This window comes from Salpingoeca rosetta, assembly GCF_000188695.1.
Source record: "Salpingoeca rosetta unplaced genomic scaffold supercont1.22, whole genome shotgun sequence".
NCBI classification, from domain to species: Eukaryota; class Choanoflagellata; order Craspedida; family Salpingoecidae; genus Salpingoeca; species Salpingoeca rosetta.
In genome coordinates this window covers 60,237-76,623 of record NW_004754912.1, presented here as the reverse complement: position 1 = coordinate 76,623, position 16,387 = coordinate 60,237, and the positions used below count along the sequence as shown (strand labels likewise).

At 55.3% G+C, this 16,387-nt stretch overlaps 5 protein-coding genes across 5 annotated transcripts in view; 2 read left to right on the top strand and 3 right to left on the bottom strand.

Moving 5' to 3' along the window:
- Nucleotides 1–1,151, bottom strand: part of PTSG_07282 (uncharacterized protein) — a gene marked incomplete at its 5' end in the record, with an annotated part of 3,788 nt that extends 2,637 nt beyond the window's left edge. Inside the window, 3 exons of the mRNA XM_004990724.1 lie at nucleotides 73–284; nucleotides 532–578; nucleotides 942–1,151. Coding sequence (XP_004990781.1) covers nucleotides 73–284; nucleotides 532–578; nucleotides 942–1,151 — 469 coding nt within the window. The remainder of the gene's footprint in view (nucleotides 1–72; nucleotides 285–531; nucleotides 579–941) is intronic.
- A 66-nt stretch (nucleotides 1,152–1,217) lies between these two features.
- PTSG_07281 (uncharacterized protein) lies at nucleotides 1,218–3,510 on the top strand. Its single transcript, XM_004990723.1, has 6 exons — nucleotides 1,218–1,482; nucleotides 1,631–1,740; nucleotides 1,913–1,994; nucleotides 2,122–2,215; nucleotides 2,386–2,504; nucleotides 2,648–3,510. The coding sequence occupies exons 1-6, from the start codon at nucleotides 1,344–1,346 to the stop codon at nucleotides 3,343–3,345; spliced, it is 1,242 nt and encodes a 413-aa protein (XP_004990780.1). The 5' UTR covers nucleotides 1,218–1,343; the 3' UTR covers nucleotides 3,346–3,510.
- On the bottom strand, nucleotides 3,470–7,278 carry PTSG_07280 (uncharacterized protein). The gene is made up of 8 exons (XM_004990722.1): nucleotides 6,945–7,278; nucleotides 6,564–6,700; nucleotides 6,238–6,351; nucleotides 6,016–6,095; nucleotides 5,692–5,734; nucleotides 5,373–5,507; nucleotides 5,012–5,131; nucleotides 3,470–4,764 (listed from the first exon to the last, which is right to left on the bottom strand). The coding sequence occupies exons 1-8, from the start codon at nucleotides 7,177–7,179 to the stop codon at nucleotides 3,904–3,906; spliced, it is 1,725 nt and encodes a 574-aa protein (XP_004990779.1). The 5' UTR covers nucleotides 7,180–7,278; the 3' UTR covers nucleotides 3,470–3,903.
- Nucleotides 7,279–7,486: 208 nt separating this feature from the next.
- On the top strand, nucleotides 7,487–11,905 carry PTSG_07279 (uncharacterized protein; the record flags this gene model as incomplete). Its single annotated transcript, XM_004990721.1, has 13 exons — nucleotides 7,487–7,725; nucleotides 8,007–8,190; nucleotides 8,452–8,655; nucleotides 8,868–8,924; nucleotides 9,071–9,120; nucleotides 9,306–9,473; nucleotides 9,720–9,826; nucleotides 10,016–10,119; nucleotides 10,453–10,558; nucleotides 10,730–10,770; nucleotides 10,906–10,974; nucleotides 11,166–11,525; nucleotides 11,674–11,905. 13 exons carry the CDS (start codon nucleotides 7,487–7,489, stop codon nucleotides 11,845–11,847), a joined length of 1,863 nt encoding a protein of 620 aa, XP_004990778.1. The 3' UTR covers nucleotides 11,848–11,905.
- A 342-nt stretch (nucleotides 11,906–12,247) lies between these two features.
- PTSG_07278 (uncharacterized protein) overlaps nucleotides 12,248–16,387 on the bottom strand; it is a gene marked incomplete at both ends in the record, with an annotated part of 7,197 nt that continues 3,057 nt past the window's right edge. Inside the window, 12 exons of the mRNA XM_004990720.1 lie at nucleotides 12,248–12,259; nucleotides 12,451–12,551; nucleotides 12,726–12,936; nucleotides 13,267–13,426; nucleotides 13,621–13,681; nucleotides 14,151–14,209; nucleotides 14,403–14,497; nucleotides 14,768–14,868; nucleotides 15,098–15,200; nucleotides 15,304–15,440; nucleotides 15,644–15,760; nucleotides 16,086–16,200. Of these exons, the coding sequence (XP_004990777.1) occupies nucleotides 12,248–12,259; nucleotides 12,451–12,551; nucleotides 12,726–12,936; nucleotides 13,267–13,426; nucleotides 13,621–13,681; nucleotides 14,151–14,209; nucleotides 14,403–14,497; nucleotides 14,768–14,868; nucleotides 15,098–15,200; nucleotides 15,304–15,440; nucleotides 15,644–15,760; nucleotides 16,086–16,200 (1,272 nt within the window). The remainder of the gene's footprint in view (nucleotides 12,260–12,450; nucleotides 12,552–12,725; nucleotides 12,937–13,266; nucleotides 13,427–13,620; nucleotides 13,682–14,150; nucleotides 14,210–14,402; nucleotides 14,498–14,767; nucleotides 14,869–15,097; nucleotides 15,201–15,303; nucleotides 15,441–15,643; nucleotides 15,761–16,085; nucleotides 16,201–16,387) is intronic.

Below are 16,387 nucleotides of genomic sequence, written 5' to 3'. Positions count from 1 at the left end.
GTGTGAGGTCGCACGTTGCGTCGTGTGCAATGTACTGTGTGAGCTGCTCATAATACTCCTCCATGGTGGCACTCGGAGGGGCAAGGGCGTTGGAGCCCGTGTCGGCCCTTTCATCTGTCTTGCCGTGCTCGGGCCTCGACCGACCATCCTTTGCTTCACCGTCATCGTCGTCTCCAAACGCAAACGCGTCGGGAGGAATGGACAGCGAGCGGTGGTCTTTGCTCAACTCGTCCTCCTCTGCAAACACATCGTCAGACGCAGACAGGTGGCGGCTTCGCTGGCGTCTGCACAAGAGAAGAGTAATCGCGATCGATGAGTGTAAGTGAGTGAGTGGAGTGAGTGGAGTGAGTGAGTGAGTGAGTGAGTGAGTGAGTGAGTGAGTGAGTGAGTGAGTGAGTGAGTGAGTGAGTGAGTGAGTGAGTGGAGTGAGTAAGTGAGTGAGTGAGTGAGTGAGCGTGCGCATGATCGTGACGCCAGTGAAGCACAGGGAGAGCAGCAGGGCGGCTGCATGCCAATTAAATGTTGTTGCACCTTAGAGTTTTGGTCGGGGATGGTGTCGGTGGCTCATCATCCAGGTCCTGTGCAGACGGGCAAGCAGAGATGCAACAGAAAGCGTTTGTCAACACCACAAGACAGATGGGCAGAGATGGAGGGACAAAGAAAGGGGCAGGCAGGTAGGCAGACAGATGGGGGGGGGCAAGCGGGCAAGGAGGCGAGAAACACACACACACACACACACAGACAGACGCATACAGACAGACAGACAGACACACCACACCAGACACAGACAGACAGACAGACAGACACACACAGACAGACACACACACACACACACACACACACACACACCACACCACACCACACACACACCAGACACAGACAGACACAGACAGACACACAGCCAGACACACAGCCAAACCAAAACAAACAACATGGCGCACCGTTGATAACCGATGCCCAGACAGCTGTGCTGCTGGTCGCGGTGTAAAGTCACTGGAAGCAGACGACAGCCGCTTCTTCTTAGGCTTCTGCTGTTGCTGCTGCTGCTTCTGCTGCTGTTGCTGTTGTTGCTGTTGCTGTTTGGGCTTGTCATCCTCTTCACCGCCCTTCTTGTGGCCGCCGTGCTTGCCACCCTTCCTGTTGCCACCCATCTTTGTTGTTATCGTCAACTGTCAATCAAGCAGTGCGCCAAAAAAACGGCGGCGAAGACAGAAGAAAAGACAGAGAAGAAGACAGTGCAGGAGGAAGGACAACACACACACAGCTTGCTGCTCGTGCTGGTGCTGGTGCTGCTCGTGTTGTTGCAGTGTTCAGGGTGGCGTGGTGTGGAAGGAGAAGGGAGAATGGTGCGCAATGGTGGTGCTGATGGGCAGCAGAGGGAGCGACGAAGCCATGCTGTGGAGGAGGAGCAGGAGCGGTGGAGGCAACGCCATCGAGTCGCCGGTACCGCAGCGCTACCACTCTCGCAGTTCATCGTCAGAGGTCAGTCTGTCTGTAGGTGTGTGTGCGTGCGTGCGTGCGCGCGTGTGTGCGTGTACGTGTGTGTACGGAGACTCCCAGTACTTCTGCTATGGCTGCTTCCTGTGTACCTTAGCTCACTGCGGATGATCCGCGCCGTTCGCGAGTGCAGAGCACGCGTTGCGGAGTGGCGAGCAGCTGGACGATGACGGCAACGACGTCGAAGCGGACGTGAGAGCTCTGCGTGACGCTGTTCCCTCGAGCTACCAAGAATACGTCGAGGTGCGTGTCGCCTTTGTGCAGCCTTTGCTTTGTTTGTGACAACTTGCCCCTGTATCGCAAGATCATGTGCTCGAAGCAGTATGTGCCATCATCCTTTGCTCTCGCTGATGTCCCAAATGTCGACTCACACACACACACACAATGCGCGTGCGTGTGCCCAAATGGGATGCAGTCGCTGGAGTTCAAGGCATATGATGCGGATTGCAGTGTGCTTGAGTTGGTCCTGAATGAGCACCACGCCATGTGGCGCAAAGGTCTGTTTTCACGTTGCGAAGGAAGCGGGTGTCCATGCGTGCCGAGGGATCGTGCCTCTGCACAAGCGCATGCACGCGCGTACTTACGCTCTCTCCCATACCCCTTCCCATGCAACTTGCCACACAGAGCGGCTGCAGGAGGATCACGAGGCCCAGTTTGGGCGAGCAAGTCTCGCGTGCCAGCTCATCCAGAACGTCCACGAGCTCCTCGCCGTCTTGGAGTGAGTACTGGCGCGTGCGCTTGTATGTGTGTGTGTGTGTGCGTGTGTGTATGTGTGTGTGTGTGTGTGCGTGCGTGCGTGCGTGTGCGTGTGTGTGTGCGTGTGTGTGTGTGTGTGTGTGTGTGTGTGTGTGTGTGTGTGTGTGTGTGTGTGTGTGTGTGTGTGTGCAGCAGATTTCTATGTATTTGGCGAAGTGATCGTCCCTTTCGCCAACCGCACATTTACGTGCAGGCGCTGCGCAATGAGCCGGATTTGATTGGAACGGCAGCGGAAGAACTCCTTCAGGGCGGTGAGGAGGGCACACACACACACACACTCACAGACACACTCACACACACACACACACACACAGACACACACACACACACAGACACACACAAGCCTTTGGCTCTGCCTGATTGCTCACCACCTGTTCACTTCACAACCGCCCAGCGTTTGACATGCTGGCGTCACCAATGCCAGCACCTGCTGCTGCTTCGCGCACCAACAGCGCAGCAGCAGCCGTGCCGCACGCACCACCACCACCACCACCACCATCGTCATCATCATCTTTGTTAGCGCCACAGCCGCCATCGCGTGTGCTGCGGTCGCCACGAAAGCCGGCGCACCCTTTCCGACGGCTGGCATCGCTGGATATGGCAAGACCCCTCATACCAGCGGGTGACAGTGGTGACGAGAGTGAGAGAAGTGTGGCAGAGGCGTTGGTGAACTTGACGGAACAGCAGCCGCCGCTGCAGCAGGAGCAGCAAAGGGAGGCACCAGACAAGGCACCAGGAAATCAACCACAACAACCACAACCACAACAACCACCACAACCACCACAACCACAACAACCACCACAACCACCACAACAACAACATGTGGAGGATGTGCCACGATCAGAATCCACTCCTCTCATCCCAACGCCCACAGCAGCCACTGTCCCAGCAGTCGCGAAACCAACGAAGCAAGACAACGACAATGATGGTGGTGGCGATGGCAATGATGGGGATGACGCTGGTGGTGCTGATACAAAGACTGGGGATGGTGGTGATACAAGTGCTGATGAGGGCGGGATTGCGAGCGAAGTTGCGGCAATGGACGATGATGACATGGACGCGTTCTTGAGCGAATTGCACGGTGAGGAGTGACTGGCAATGCAAACGTGTGGTGTGTGCTCTTCCCTCTGCAATGACCGAACACATGCGAACGCGCGAGCTTTGAGATGCCACGCTCATATATTGGTGGGTGGGTTGTGTCAATGCTGTGACGCGATTAGAGCTAGAATCTATTGATGATGACAAAGGAAATCGGTGGCCAGACCACACGCATGCATGCTTGTGCACAACAAAATGTATGGGTTAACACAATCGAGCAAAAGCAATGCACAGCACATCGAAAACATCCTAAGAATGGCCCCAAGGAATTGCACACAGACAACAAACACGCAAACGCACACCGGCGCGTCCACACAGACACAGACACAGACATCGACACAAACGAGCAACCAAGCACACGCACACGCACACACGCACACACGCACACACAGACACACACACGACAAACAAGACACGCATGTGTCATTTTCTGTGCAAGTGACGCCGTAAATGTGTTCCGGTTTTCGTGGCGGTGGACGCTCCATCCGTTCTCCAAGCTGCATTGTGCCGAGCGACTGCAGCAACACGTCGTCGTTGTCGTCGTCATCATCATTATTGGCAGCGCCACTGGCTGTTCAGGTCCATGGTGCCAGCACCAAACCCAAACTCCTCCTCATCGCCACCGCCTTGCTGCTGCTGCTGCTGCTGCTGCTGATGTGTGCGCTTTGGAAGCGTCGGCGGGACAGCAGCACGCGATGCTGGCGGTGGCGGTGGCGCTACTCCGCCCACAGCAGCAGCCACATCGCCACCGCCAACGCGACTGCTGGCAGGGGGTGGCACGGCCCGTTGACTCCTGCTGTTGCTGGTGCTGTTGCTGGTGCTGCTGTTGGCATGTGCGTGCGCCGTCTTGTTGTACTTGAACGGGTCCACACCGCTGGTGTTGATGTTGGCGACAGAGTACACCTCCTCCGCCTCCCCTCGTGGCAGGTGCTGCGGTGCCATGTATCCATCCGACGTGAGCAGGTCATCAGCACTCGCGTACCGCCCAGCCAGCGGCACAGGGCGAACATAATCGTCGTCGTCATCGTCGTCGTCGCCCCAGTGGTTGTTGGTATTGGATGGTGGAAGGCCTCGCATTGGCGCTGACGATGGCGACGCGAGTGGCGCTGCTTGGTGGTGGTGGTGGTGGTGGTGGTGTGAGGATGAGGATGATGGCGGTGGGAGGGCAATGACGCGGCCTGCCTGACCACCGGACTGCAACTGACCAGCGGAGGGGTAGCTGCGCAGCGGGAACTGATCGCCGCCACTGCGCGCGCCCTTCTTGTTCTTCTTCTTCCCTCGTGTGCGGCCATCAACACCACCACCATCACCGCCATCGCGATCACCGCCGAACAGGGACCAGCGGGGGCGGCGGCTCACGTCCTCGCTCGACGACGCGCGACGCGGACCCGAGGGCGACTGCTGCTGCTGCTGCTGGTGGTGGTGGTGGTGGTGGTGGTGGTGATTTGGTGGAGTAGTAGTGGTGGTGGTGGAGGAAGACGGCATATTAGTCAATGTACTGGAAAGTAAGCACTCACGCACACACACACACACAAGCACACACAAGCACACACACACACACACACACGCACACACACACACACACACACACACACACACACACACACACACGAACACAACTCCCTTGTTCATCATGATTTGCTCCGCATTGGATGCGCACCTGCTGCCTAGCGCGCGGGCGGCGTTTGGTGGCGGCTTGGATGCGGCTGTTGATGCTAAGTTGCGCGTCGGAGTGGATGCGATGTCCGATTCTCCGCAGATCCGAGTCAGAGACGGCGCCCTGATGACACACACACACACACACATGTGAATGTGAGACAATGGGCTGCAACGACAATTAAGGAACAACATGATAATGGTCCAAGAGCAGTGTTGACCAGAGAAGCAACGGTGCATGGGGAATTTCATGTACACACACACACACACACACACACACACACACACACACACACACACACACACACACACGCACACACACACACATACAAATACACCATGTGTTACGTTTTGTGTGCACGCACCACGGTGACGTCGTAGTCTGTGCCCCAGCTCACGTCGTACTCGTGATGCGCCTCTGACGGCGGCACCGCACACACGCGCACATCTGCATCCAGCGGAAGTGCAATCAGGCTGGGCGACGAGGCAGCGTGCTGGGGCTGATGGTGGTGATGGTGGTGATGATGGAGGTGGCGATAAAAAGGGGAAGGGGGCACGAGCACGCGTTATCGTGGGTGAGCGACGAGCGGGTTGCATTTCTTTGCATATGTGTGTCTGTGTGCGGTTGCGTGCATGTGGTTGTGCTTATGTGATCGTATGGTCGTGTGCCTCCTTGCATCTCACCTCGCGTTGCGAAGAGCAGACGACTATGGCGTCGTTGTTTACGCTAAATGCCATGGGAGAAATGCGGCATGAGCATGAAGGAGGAGAGGCGTGGAAATTGGTCGAGAAATGGGGGTGGTGTGAGTTGACAAACAGGGGATGGGAAGCACGTGTACGGAAGCATCCACACACAGCTGTGGATGTACTCATCCACGACCATACGCATGCCCACACACACACATACACACACACACACACACGCCCACACACACACACACGCACACACACACACACACACACACACACACACACACACCACACAACACACACACACACACAACGGACCTGAGGAAGACGATGCAGTTTGCCTTTGCCACACCGCGGTTCGTCACCTCAGATGCGAGCGCGACGGCGATGGGTTCGTCCTGCAATCGAGTCGTGTGAGCACACATGTAAACGCACGTGAGCAAGTCAGTGGGGGGGGGGAAATGAATGGCTGCGGCGAAGAAGGCAAGTGTTGAACACACATACACACAGTCGTGTATACAACTCGCACGTGCATCGCACCAGGGTTCCGTCGCGCTTGAGAAAGGACGTGATGGGGCGCGGGTGCGGGTCGCGTGACAGAACGGGCAGCTGTTTACTCCACTCCTTGGGCGCAATGCCCAGGTTCACCGCAAGCTGTGCAGAGCAAGTGGTGTCAAGGGCATGTGAGCGTGGCCAGGTGGTGGTGGGGGTATTGTTGAAGTGTGCACATATGTGTGCGCGCGTGCGCTTGGGCGTGTGTGTGTGCATGAGGCACAAGCGTTGTCGCCACGCCCAATTCACATCAGGTGCAACGCTGACGCAAAAGAGCTAGGGGTGTTCACGGTCATGAAACTAAGCGCACGCACCTTTACGAATGGGGCCTTGCACGCGAGTGAAATGACGAAGCGGTGACCATACACGTCTTGGCACATCATGTTTCGGTCCTTGACTTTGGCGTGAAGAAGCAGAATTTCACCCGCAGCGATTCCGTTCGTGGCCGTGTCTAAGGTATGAATGATGGGCAGCAGGGAGATGGACAGCAGGGTTAGGAGAAGCAGGGTGAGGAGAAGCAGGGTGAAGAAAGCAGGGTGAAGAAAGCAGCCCACACAGGGAAAGGCAGCCATTTTGGTTCACTTGTTCACAGACAGACAGACAGACAGACACGTAGATGCAGGTACACACTGGCACACACACACAGACAACACAGACAGACAGACACACACACAGACAGACACACAGACACACACCTTGAAACCCCTTTGTGACTCGAACTGGCTCGGCGTTTGCTTGTGCTGAGATGGTGCCGGTGTGCCACTGCCACTCGGCCACGTACGCGTTGAGCGGCATGCTTGTACTGGCTGCGTTTGGATTCTTCTGGCGCCACTGTTCACTCAACACATGGGGCCGCATGGCCACCTGTGCTCGCATCAAGTCCCGTGGCTGCTCCACAATCCGCCCGCCCTTGTTCATCATCCCAGACATGACGGCAAACGCAGAGGCTGCTGGCGATGATGGTGTTGGTGGTGTGTGCTTGTGCGTGGCGTGCTGATGACGAGATGCTTGCGGCTGTTGTGTTGGCAGCCAGGCGAAAATTAACACAAATCTCCAACCAATCGCCAACAACGCAAACACAAACAAGGAAGGACGCGTTTTGGGCAAGCAAGCAAAGGAAAGCAACAGCAGAGCAGTGGTGCTTGTGGGTTGATCCACTGGCTGGTGCATGCGTGAATGTCAGTGCGCGTGCACGGTGTGTACATCATCGTTTGGACCTCAAAGGAAGAGGATGAGAATGGCGCTTTGGAAGATGAACCTCCTTGCCACGATGGTGGTGGTGTTGGCTGCGCCTGGCCTGGTGGTGATGGTGAGCGGAGCGGGGATAGTGGAGGTGGATTGGAGCCGTGTGGTGGCCGTGTCAAACACAACAACAACCCTGCAAGTTGTGGCCAATCCCATTCTCAACCCAGCCACCTCGCCAGTCGCCCATCGAGCAGGGGAGAGCCTCGCCGCCCTCAACGCCGACCTTGTTCGGTACACGCGCGCGCGTCTTTGTGTGCTTGGGTGTGTGTATGGGTGTGTGTATGGGCTGTTTATTGGGTGTGTGTATGGGTGTGTGTATGGGCGTGTACATGGGTGTGTGTGTTTGTGTGTATGGGTGTGTGTATGTTTGTGAGAGAGAGAGTGTGTGTGTTTGTGTGTGCTTCGTGTTTTCTACTGTATCTTCCCCGCAACCGTCCTGCACGTGTTGACGCGGCTGATTTGCACACCACGCTCTGACCTTTAACTGCAACACAAATGCGCGATCTTCGTAGGTACGTGCCGTGGTTCCCATATCCAAAGGTCGGTGTGGCTGAGCTTGAGCCGCCAAACGCCGCGACCAACACCACATCGTGGAACTTTGAGTGGATCCTGCCACAGCTCGAGCTCGTCATGAATGCCACGCTTCGCAAGGGTCACACCGTCGTTCCAAACTTCAGCACACAGCCAACCTGGATGGTGCGTGTATGCATGTGCGTGTGTGCGCGTGTGCGTGCATGTGCGTGTGCGTGCATGTGCGTGTGCGTGCGTGTGCGTGCGTGTGCGTGTGTGTGCGCGTGTGTGCGCGTGTGCGTGTGCGTGAACGCGCGTGTGCGCGTGTGCGTGTGCGCGTGTGCGTGTGCGTGCGCATGTGCGCGTCTTCCATCATGGTTTTGCAATGATTCCTGTGTGCTCACCCCAAGGCCACATCATGCTCTTCCCTGCACATTCACACTTCAGTATGATACGCCGAAATGGGACTACCCTGCTGACCCGAACACGGCAGACTTTGGATATCCGCGAGGCAATGCTCGTGCCAACACGACGCGGCTCGTGGCAGAATACTATGGGCGCCTTCTCTCCTGGCTCACCAACGGCGAGTTTGTCGACGAATACGGCACGCGCCACACCGGCGGTCCCAAGTACAACCTCACCCACTGGGAGGTCAGTTTATGGCACAGTTGTCTGGGCTGTATCGTGTTGATAGCACGTTCCTTGCGTGTCGTGTTGTTGTGTGTGGCTTGCGTGCCGTGTTGCTAGCGTGTAGCTTGTGTGCTGTGTGAGCGTGGCGCCTTTGACTGAGCCCTGTGAGGGCTGGCCACCGTCTCCTCGTTGCACTCATCCCTTGTCACTGCGCACTGCTCACTCACGTGCAGGTGTTCAATGAACCACAAGGGTGCCACGGCCTTAACGCTCAGCAGTACAACAAACAGGTGAGGCATTTTTGCTCAGATGACATCGCAGCAGACAGGCAGGTGGTGCCCTGCGTTTTTGTTTCCCAAAGGCGCATTGTGTTGTGGATGTGTTTTGTCTCACTGTTCTGACACGCACGTGCTCGTTCCCTTGCTGTCCTTTTCAGTATGACGCCGTCGTCAAGGAAATCCGACGCCAGGCCGACCCAAACCACAGGTGTACACACACACACACACACACACACACACACACACACACACACACACACACACACACACACACACACATGTGGATATGGAGGCGTTTACACGTGTACCATCGTGTTGTGTTGCACACATCCACCTCTCTTCTCTCGACAACAACCCATGTACCACCACCACCACCACCACGACCATCATTAGGCTGAAGTTTGTTGGCCTTGCAGCATCTGGGCAGCCGCTTGATTGGATTGCGTCATTCCTCAACCACAGCAACCACGCACCAGACACGCCCCTCGATTACGTCTCTTTCCACTTTTACGCCTCTTGCACAAACAGAACAGACCCAGATACATACACGTCGTTTTTCGGGTGTGCATCTGTGTGCGCGTGTGCGTGTGTGCGCGTGTGTGTGCGTGTGTGCGTGTGCGTGTGTGCGTGTGCGCGTGTGTGCGTGTGTGCGTGTGTGCGTGTGTGTGTGTGCTTCTCTGTTGTCGTGTCCTCGACTGTTTTGCTCTGCATGCGTGTGCTGTGACTAACACATCGCCTGCGATTGCGTGCATCACCACGTATGCACCGTTTGCTCGATTGCCCCCATCCTCCCCCCTTTTGTTGCAGCGATGCAGACCAGTTCCTGCAGCAGCTGGAGAAGATTGCGCACTTGCGATCCCAGCTCTCACCCAACACGAAACTCTCGTGTGATGAAACCGGCGTCATCCTCCCACGTGAGCCCCTGCCCCCGTGTGCTAGAATGATGTAACGGTGAACGTGCGCGTGTGGTGTGTGTTTGCGTGCCGTGCGTACATATGTATGTGCGTGTGTACGCCTGTACAATGCAGAACACTGCCGTCATTCTCGTTGGATCGCCCCTCACATGCGATTATCATGGACAACCCCAACTACGCGCGACCAAGACGACAACGACCCCACCAGCCCCGTCCCGCCCCGCATCTACTGGAACGCCGCCGCCGCCATGTATGCCTATCTCGTCCCTGAAACGACGAAACTCGGCCTCGACGTGCGGGCATGTGTAGTTGACTTGCATATGTGTGTGTGTGTGCGCGCCCGCGTATGAATGTGTGTGTGTGTGCTCGCGTATGTAGTTGCGTAGTTGTGTGTGTGTGTGTGTGTGTGTGTGTGTGTGTGTGTGTGTGTGTGTGTGTGTGTGTGTGTGTGTGTGTGTGTTAGTTGCCTTTGTGCATGTGTGTGTGCTTGAATGCACCGGTAGTGGTGTATGCTTGCGCGACTGAATTTCGTCCGAGCCCTTGCTTCACACTGCTGCTTCCAACCCAACCCAACACCCCCCCCCCCAACACCCCAACACCCCAACACCGCGTGTCGATTGCATCAGGTGCTTGGGGAATCGCAGCTTGCCGGGTCGCCGCCAATTCCAGAATGGGACATCCCAGACCCGCAGTACCCGTCTGTCTCCATGCTCAACTGGACAAGTGGCGAAGGTCGTAGTGGTGGTGGCGGTGGCGGGCGTGATTGGGGTGTGGTGATCGTGAAAGTGATGGCGGGGGTACAGTGGGGTGTTTTGGTGTGATGTGATGCGACGTGACTAATGGCGCTTGTTTGGCATTTATGCTTGTTGTTCTCACCTTGGCATCCATGTGTGAAAACCACAGGGAATGCGCGGTATTGGGTGCTGAAGCTCATGATTGAGGAGGTGAGTTATTGCACGTCACGTCACACACGTCGTGACCTCACATCATGTGCACATGCACGCGTACGACTCCATACACCATCCACTGTTGCTCACGAGTGCTGTGCGTGCGTGACATGCGGCTTGCGTGGATGGCAGCTTGCGCCAGGTGACAAGTTGGTGCACACGACAATGAGCACGACACCACACTCTCCGCTCTGTGCAAAGGTACACGCCTGGTTGTTGGTGGTGGATATGATGGTTGCAAATTGCCTGTCAGTGCTGGTACTTCCACTCTTGCGCAAACGAGTGTCAAATCACACACGCACACACACACACACACACACACACACACACACACACACACACACACACACACACAAACACACACACACACACACATCCATCCATCCATCCAGGTGGACGGGCATGTTGGGTATGGAAATGTATCGCTGATGTGTCATGAAGACGATGCAGTCATCACCAATATCACGTTCGCTTCGTTTGGAACACCGACCGGAACATGCGGGCACTACAAAACGGGCGCATGCGATGCGAGCAACACGACTGCCATTGTCACCGCCATGTGCAAAGGCAAGCGTGCGTGCACTGTTGCCTCGTACCCGACATTTGGCGACCCGTGCTACGGCGTGTACAAGGACCTTGTGGTGCAGGCAGCATGCACGCGTGACAGCGGCGGGTTTGCGCGGCCGCCGGACTACCCGGGTGATGCAGACCTGTATGCGCAGGCGTACGTCACCAAGGGCGGTCACAAGAAGGTGAGGCAGGCAGGGTTGTTGTTGTGTGTGCGTGTGTGTGTGTGCGTGTGCATGGTGTGTGCGCGTGTGTGTACATTGTTTTTCTTCAAGGGTCACACTGTGCCTGTGTTGCTGACGTTGCGCTGCCGTCATTGCTTCAACTTGGTAGGTGTTGGTCGTGAACAAATCGAATGTGCACGGGAGCGCGCGGGTGATGGGCGCGACACACATGCGCGTTGTTGATCTCCAGAGCGGCGATGGCCCGCCGAGAAGCGAAACCGTCACCAACAACGTCGTGTTCCTCAGCCCATTCGCCGTCGCCATAGTCGCAGTCACGCAGTAAAGGACATGTGTGCATTTGTATGTGTGCATTTGTATGTGTGTATGCGTGTGTGCGTGCATGTGTATGCGTGTGTGCGTGCATGTGTGTGTATGCGTGTGTGCGTGCATGTGTGTGTGTGTGTGTGTGAACACACGTGCGTTGACAATTGCCACTGTCAAGCTGGCACGGCTTCCACTTTTGTCCTTTCATCATGTTACAGTTTTGTTCATCCATTGTGCTCTTCACCACCGCCATGTGATTGCCGTGGTGTTTGATGTTACGACCGTCCACAATTAAATCCATGAACGAACACCCAGCAAATACGTACACGAACACGGTACAAGGTGTCGCAACAGACATCAAACACACGCCCACGAATCAGCCCAATGTCATCGCTGTTATCGTCTCGTTTCTGTTCTTCTCAATTCTCCATCTGCACATACACACACACACGCACACGAGTGAGAAGAGCGCTTGTGAGAATACAATTCGCACGTTCGTATGCGCGAGTGTGCGTGTGCATGTGCGTGCGTGCGTGTGTGTGTGTGTGTGTGTGTGTGTGTGTGTGTGTGTGTGTGTGTGTGTGTGTGTGTGTGTGTGTGTGTGTGTGACAACAAGACGTACATTTTTCTTGTCGTAGAATGTGATGCAGAGGCCGGCAGGAATCCAGATGAGCAGCGTTGCGATCATGCACGTCGCAATGATGTTGGAGCGCCCCCACGACACTGCAGCCACGTCGATATGACACGTTGGCAGTGAGCGAATCAAACCGGTGTGAGTGCGTGTGTGGGGGGGGAGAAGTGTAAGCAGAGTGCATGCGACATTGCTTCGCGGAAGGAAAGGAAAACACATACAAGCATTCACACATACAAGCATTCACACATACGCAGAAGACGTACGCAGCTGCTCCGGTGTGAGACTTTCGAAGAAGTTGACAATGTTCTTGTATGCGTCGTCCTGCTCGCATGTCCCCATAGTGTTGCATCGTCCGCCGTCGCAGAATGACCCGGGCGACTTGACCAGGTTCACTGCTGTGGGCGCCTCAGCATCACCATCGTCGCCGTTGATCACGTAATCGTATGTTGGAGACGTCAGCACCTCGTACGCAGGCTGCGCAGCGATGTGTGTGTGTGTATGTGTGTAAATGTATGTGTGTGTGTGTGTGTGTGTGTGTGTGTGTGTGTGTTGGGGGAGGGAGGCGGGTGGATTGGTGGAGTGAGGTGTAGGTTTGGGCGACGTTTGTGCAAACGAGCACACGCTTTCATGCGCATGTGTTCACGAGCACACAGAAATCACACGCATGCACATACACAGACAGACAGACAGACACACACACACAGACAGACAGAGACACACACACACACACACACGCACACACACACACACACACACAGACAGACACACAGACAGACACGCGCACACACACACACACACACACACCGTGCACACTGCCTCCTCGCTCTGTGCTGGCGCGAATGGCGTGAGAGCGGTTGCGCGATCGGTGCTGTTGGTGACGTTCTGCCCCGCCGCTGTGGATGGAAAGCACGCCAACTCGTCGCTCATCACATCCGTGTTGAACAGCGACTGCCACCGGTACCCGCTGGCGTATGGGGAGTCGTGTGTGTGTGTGTGTGTTTGTAGGTGTGGTGATGCGTGAGGAGGGATGGGACAAAGACGCTCTGAACTGTGGTGTGTACTGTTGTGTGTGTGCGTGCGTGTGTGTGTGTGCGTGCGTGTGTATGTGTGTGTGTATGTGCGTGCATGTGTATGTATGTATGGCATTCGTGTTCGCACCGTGGACAATATGGCGTGGCCGTCTCGTTGCTGTTGTGGATACAGCATAACATGCACCCGTCTGAACAACCAGGCGCGCGTGACACTCGCACGTCAAGTCAGCAGGAGTAGTGGGAAGGACAACGGCAACTGAGAAAAGCACACACACATGTACATACAGATGCACATACAGATGCACATACAGGTGTACATACACGCAGACACACACACACACACACACACGCACACACACACACACGCACACACACACACACGCACACTGTCACCAACAGACGCACCGTCTTTCTTGGGACATTCGCATGCGAGCGCAGAGACGATGATGGTGATCGATGGCGATGGTGACGATGATGGTGATCGATGGCGATGGTGATGACGATGGAAATGGAAGAAGGGAGGTGAGAAGATCGTAACAGTCCGACATTGGTGTAATTATGTGTGCGTGTGCGTGCGTGTGTGAGAGTGGTTGTCATGTCCACTTGTGTGAGCAGCACCGCCCCCCCCCGCCTCTTTGATTGCACGTGCAGTCCCACCGTCAGCTTCGACGCACTCGCCCAAACTGAGGCAGATGGTTCCCAGCGGCTGGTACCCACTGGACATTGGTGGAATGTGATTTGATTGTGATGTGAGGACAGCGATGAGGGGCAAGCAGGAGAGTCAATAACCAGATGCACACACATACATGCATACATACATTCAAACGCACACACACATACACACACGCATTCAAACACACATATAAGCATCCACACATGCATGCATCGCACATGTATACAGGCACGCACGTGTCTGGGCAGGTTGAGAAGTTGGTGTTGCCGTTGTCGCCACAGAGGGCGGTTGCGCGGCACTGCTTGTCTGTCATAAACGACTGGAAGCAGACCTGGAGGAGAGGTGGGAGAGGGGGTGCAGTGACGTGCATGGCAATGTGTGACGAGCGTAGCACGGCACGTGTCAATTATACGCGCAAGCACCGGGGATAATCACCACACACTCACAAAGACACACACAAAGACACAAAAACACACACACACACACACAAAGACACACACACACACACACACACACACACACACAAGACACACACACACACACACACACACACACACACACACACACACACACACACACACACACACACAAACAACAGCACCTTGTTTGGGTTGAAGGAGCACGAGTCGCAGCACACGTCATTCGCGTCGGAGCACGTGACACCGGGCGCCAATTTGCACTCGGCGGTGCAGCAATTGTCGCCTGCACCCATGACAACGGTGATGGTGACGATGGTGGTGGCGGAAGTGAGAGGGGACCACAACAACTTCACATGCAGCCAAAACGCGACCAGCCGTGTCGCCAGCTGACGGCTGCGTCACTCACCCCACCACGACCACCATCATGATGATCATCACCACCACCATGATCATCATCATCACCACCATCATCACACGACCGCGGTATTGTCTGCGTTGGGGCACATTCTCACCGAGCGGCCCTGCATCGCACTCCTCGTCGTCGTCTGTTCCGGCCATGCCATCAAGACCGGCTGCATCAACAATGTAGTTGCCGCACGCCCCACCAGGCGTCATCTGAACACAAGCGATGGTCGTGGCGGTGGTGAGCAGGGCTAGCATGTGCACACACACATCCATGCTGCACAAGACAAACAAACAAACAAACAAACACACTTACGGAGAAGCAGTCTGTCTTTGGTGATTCGAGGACGACGCGAACGTTCGCGATGGAACACGGGCTGAACTTGTCGTTGTTGGGGGAGCTCCCGTCAACAGAGGTCGCAAACATCACATACGACCCGCCGTCCGCCTCCGCTGATAATTGTGAGGGGGGGGGGGAGACGAAAGAGGCGAGATCTGTGAGATGTGCCGCAACCGTTGTCGCATGCACCTGCACAAACACAAATACACATAGACACACACACACATACATGCAAAGACACGCACACACAAACACAGAAACAGACACACACACTCTCTGTCTCTGTCTATCTCTATCTCAGAGCACATGTGCTTACGTGGGTTGCAGACCGGGTCGCCTTGGGCATCATGCTGTGCGCCCCAGTTGTGTCCGACCTCGTGTGTGGTGACGAGGGACAGGAGAAGAAACGGCTGCTGCGTCCCAAAGTTCACCTCTGATCACCAACGGTATTTGTAAGGGAGGGGAAAATGGCACAGGATGAGTTGTGAGCGCCATCACTGTTGTGATACTAATGTACACAACCGACAGTCGACGTACAAGACAACAACAACACGAACCTCCTCCTCCTCCAACAACAACAACAACAACAACAACAACAACAACAACAACAACAACAGACAACAACAGCAACAACAACAACAACAACAACAACAACAACAACAACAGACAACAACAACAACAACAACAACAACAACAACAACAACAACAACAACAACAACAACAACAACAACAACAACAACAACAACAGTAGTGGTTACCTGTTGTAAGTCCCGTGTTTGGACTGTTCCCCTGAGCATCAACTGTTGCGCAGAGACCACCCACGTTGTCGTATGTGCCGACGTTCGCCAGCCCGAGCACACCCAAGTCAAAGTCCTGGTGGCGGTAGTGGCGATACGCGCTTAGCTGGCAGACAACACAACAACAACAACAACAACAACAACAACAACAACAACAACAACAACAACAACAACAACAACAACAACAACAACAACAACAACAACAACAACAACAACAACAACAACAACAACAGTAGTGGTTACCTGTTGTAAGTCCCGTGTTT

Bases quoted from the DNA above. Each gene is read 5' to 3' on its own strand.
- PTSG_07281 (XM_004990723.1), top strand. From the start codon at position 1,344: ATGGTGCGCAATGGTGGTGCTGATGGGCAGCAGAGGGAGCGACGAAGC. The intron at 2,216-2,385 runs GTGAGTACTGGC...GTGTGTGTGCAG, and splicing joins GAGCTCCTCGCCGTCTTGGA to CAGATTTCTATGTATTTGGC. The intron at 2,505-2,647 runs GTGAGGAGGGCA...ACAACCGCCCAG, and splicing joins GGAAGAACTCCTTCAGGGCG to CGTTTGACATGCTGGCGTCA.
- PTSG_07280 (XM_004990722.1), bottom strand. From the start codon at position 7,179: ATGTCTGGGATGATGAACAAGGGCGGGCGGATTGTGGAGCAGCCACGG. The intron at 5,508-5,691 runs GTGAGATGCAAG...CACCACCATCAG, and splicing joins TCTGCTCTTCGCAACGCGAG to CCCCAGCACGCTGCCTCGTC. The intron at 5,132-5,372 runs GTGCGTGCACAC...GTGTGTCATCAG, and splicing joins CAGACTACGACGTCACCGTG to GGCGCCGTCTCTGACTCGGA.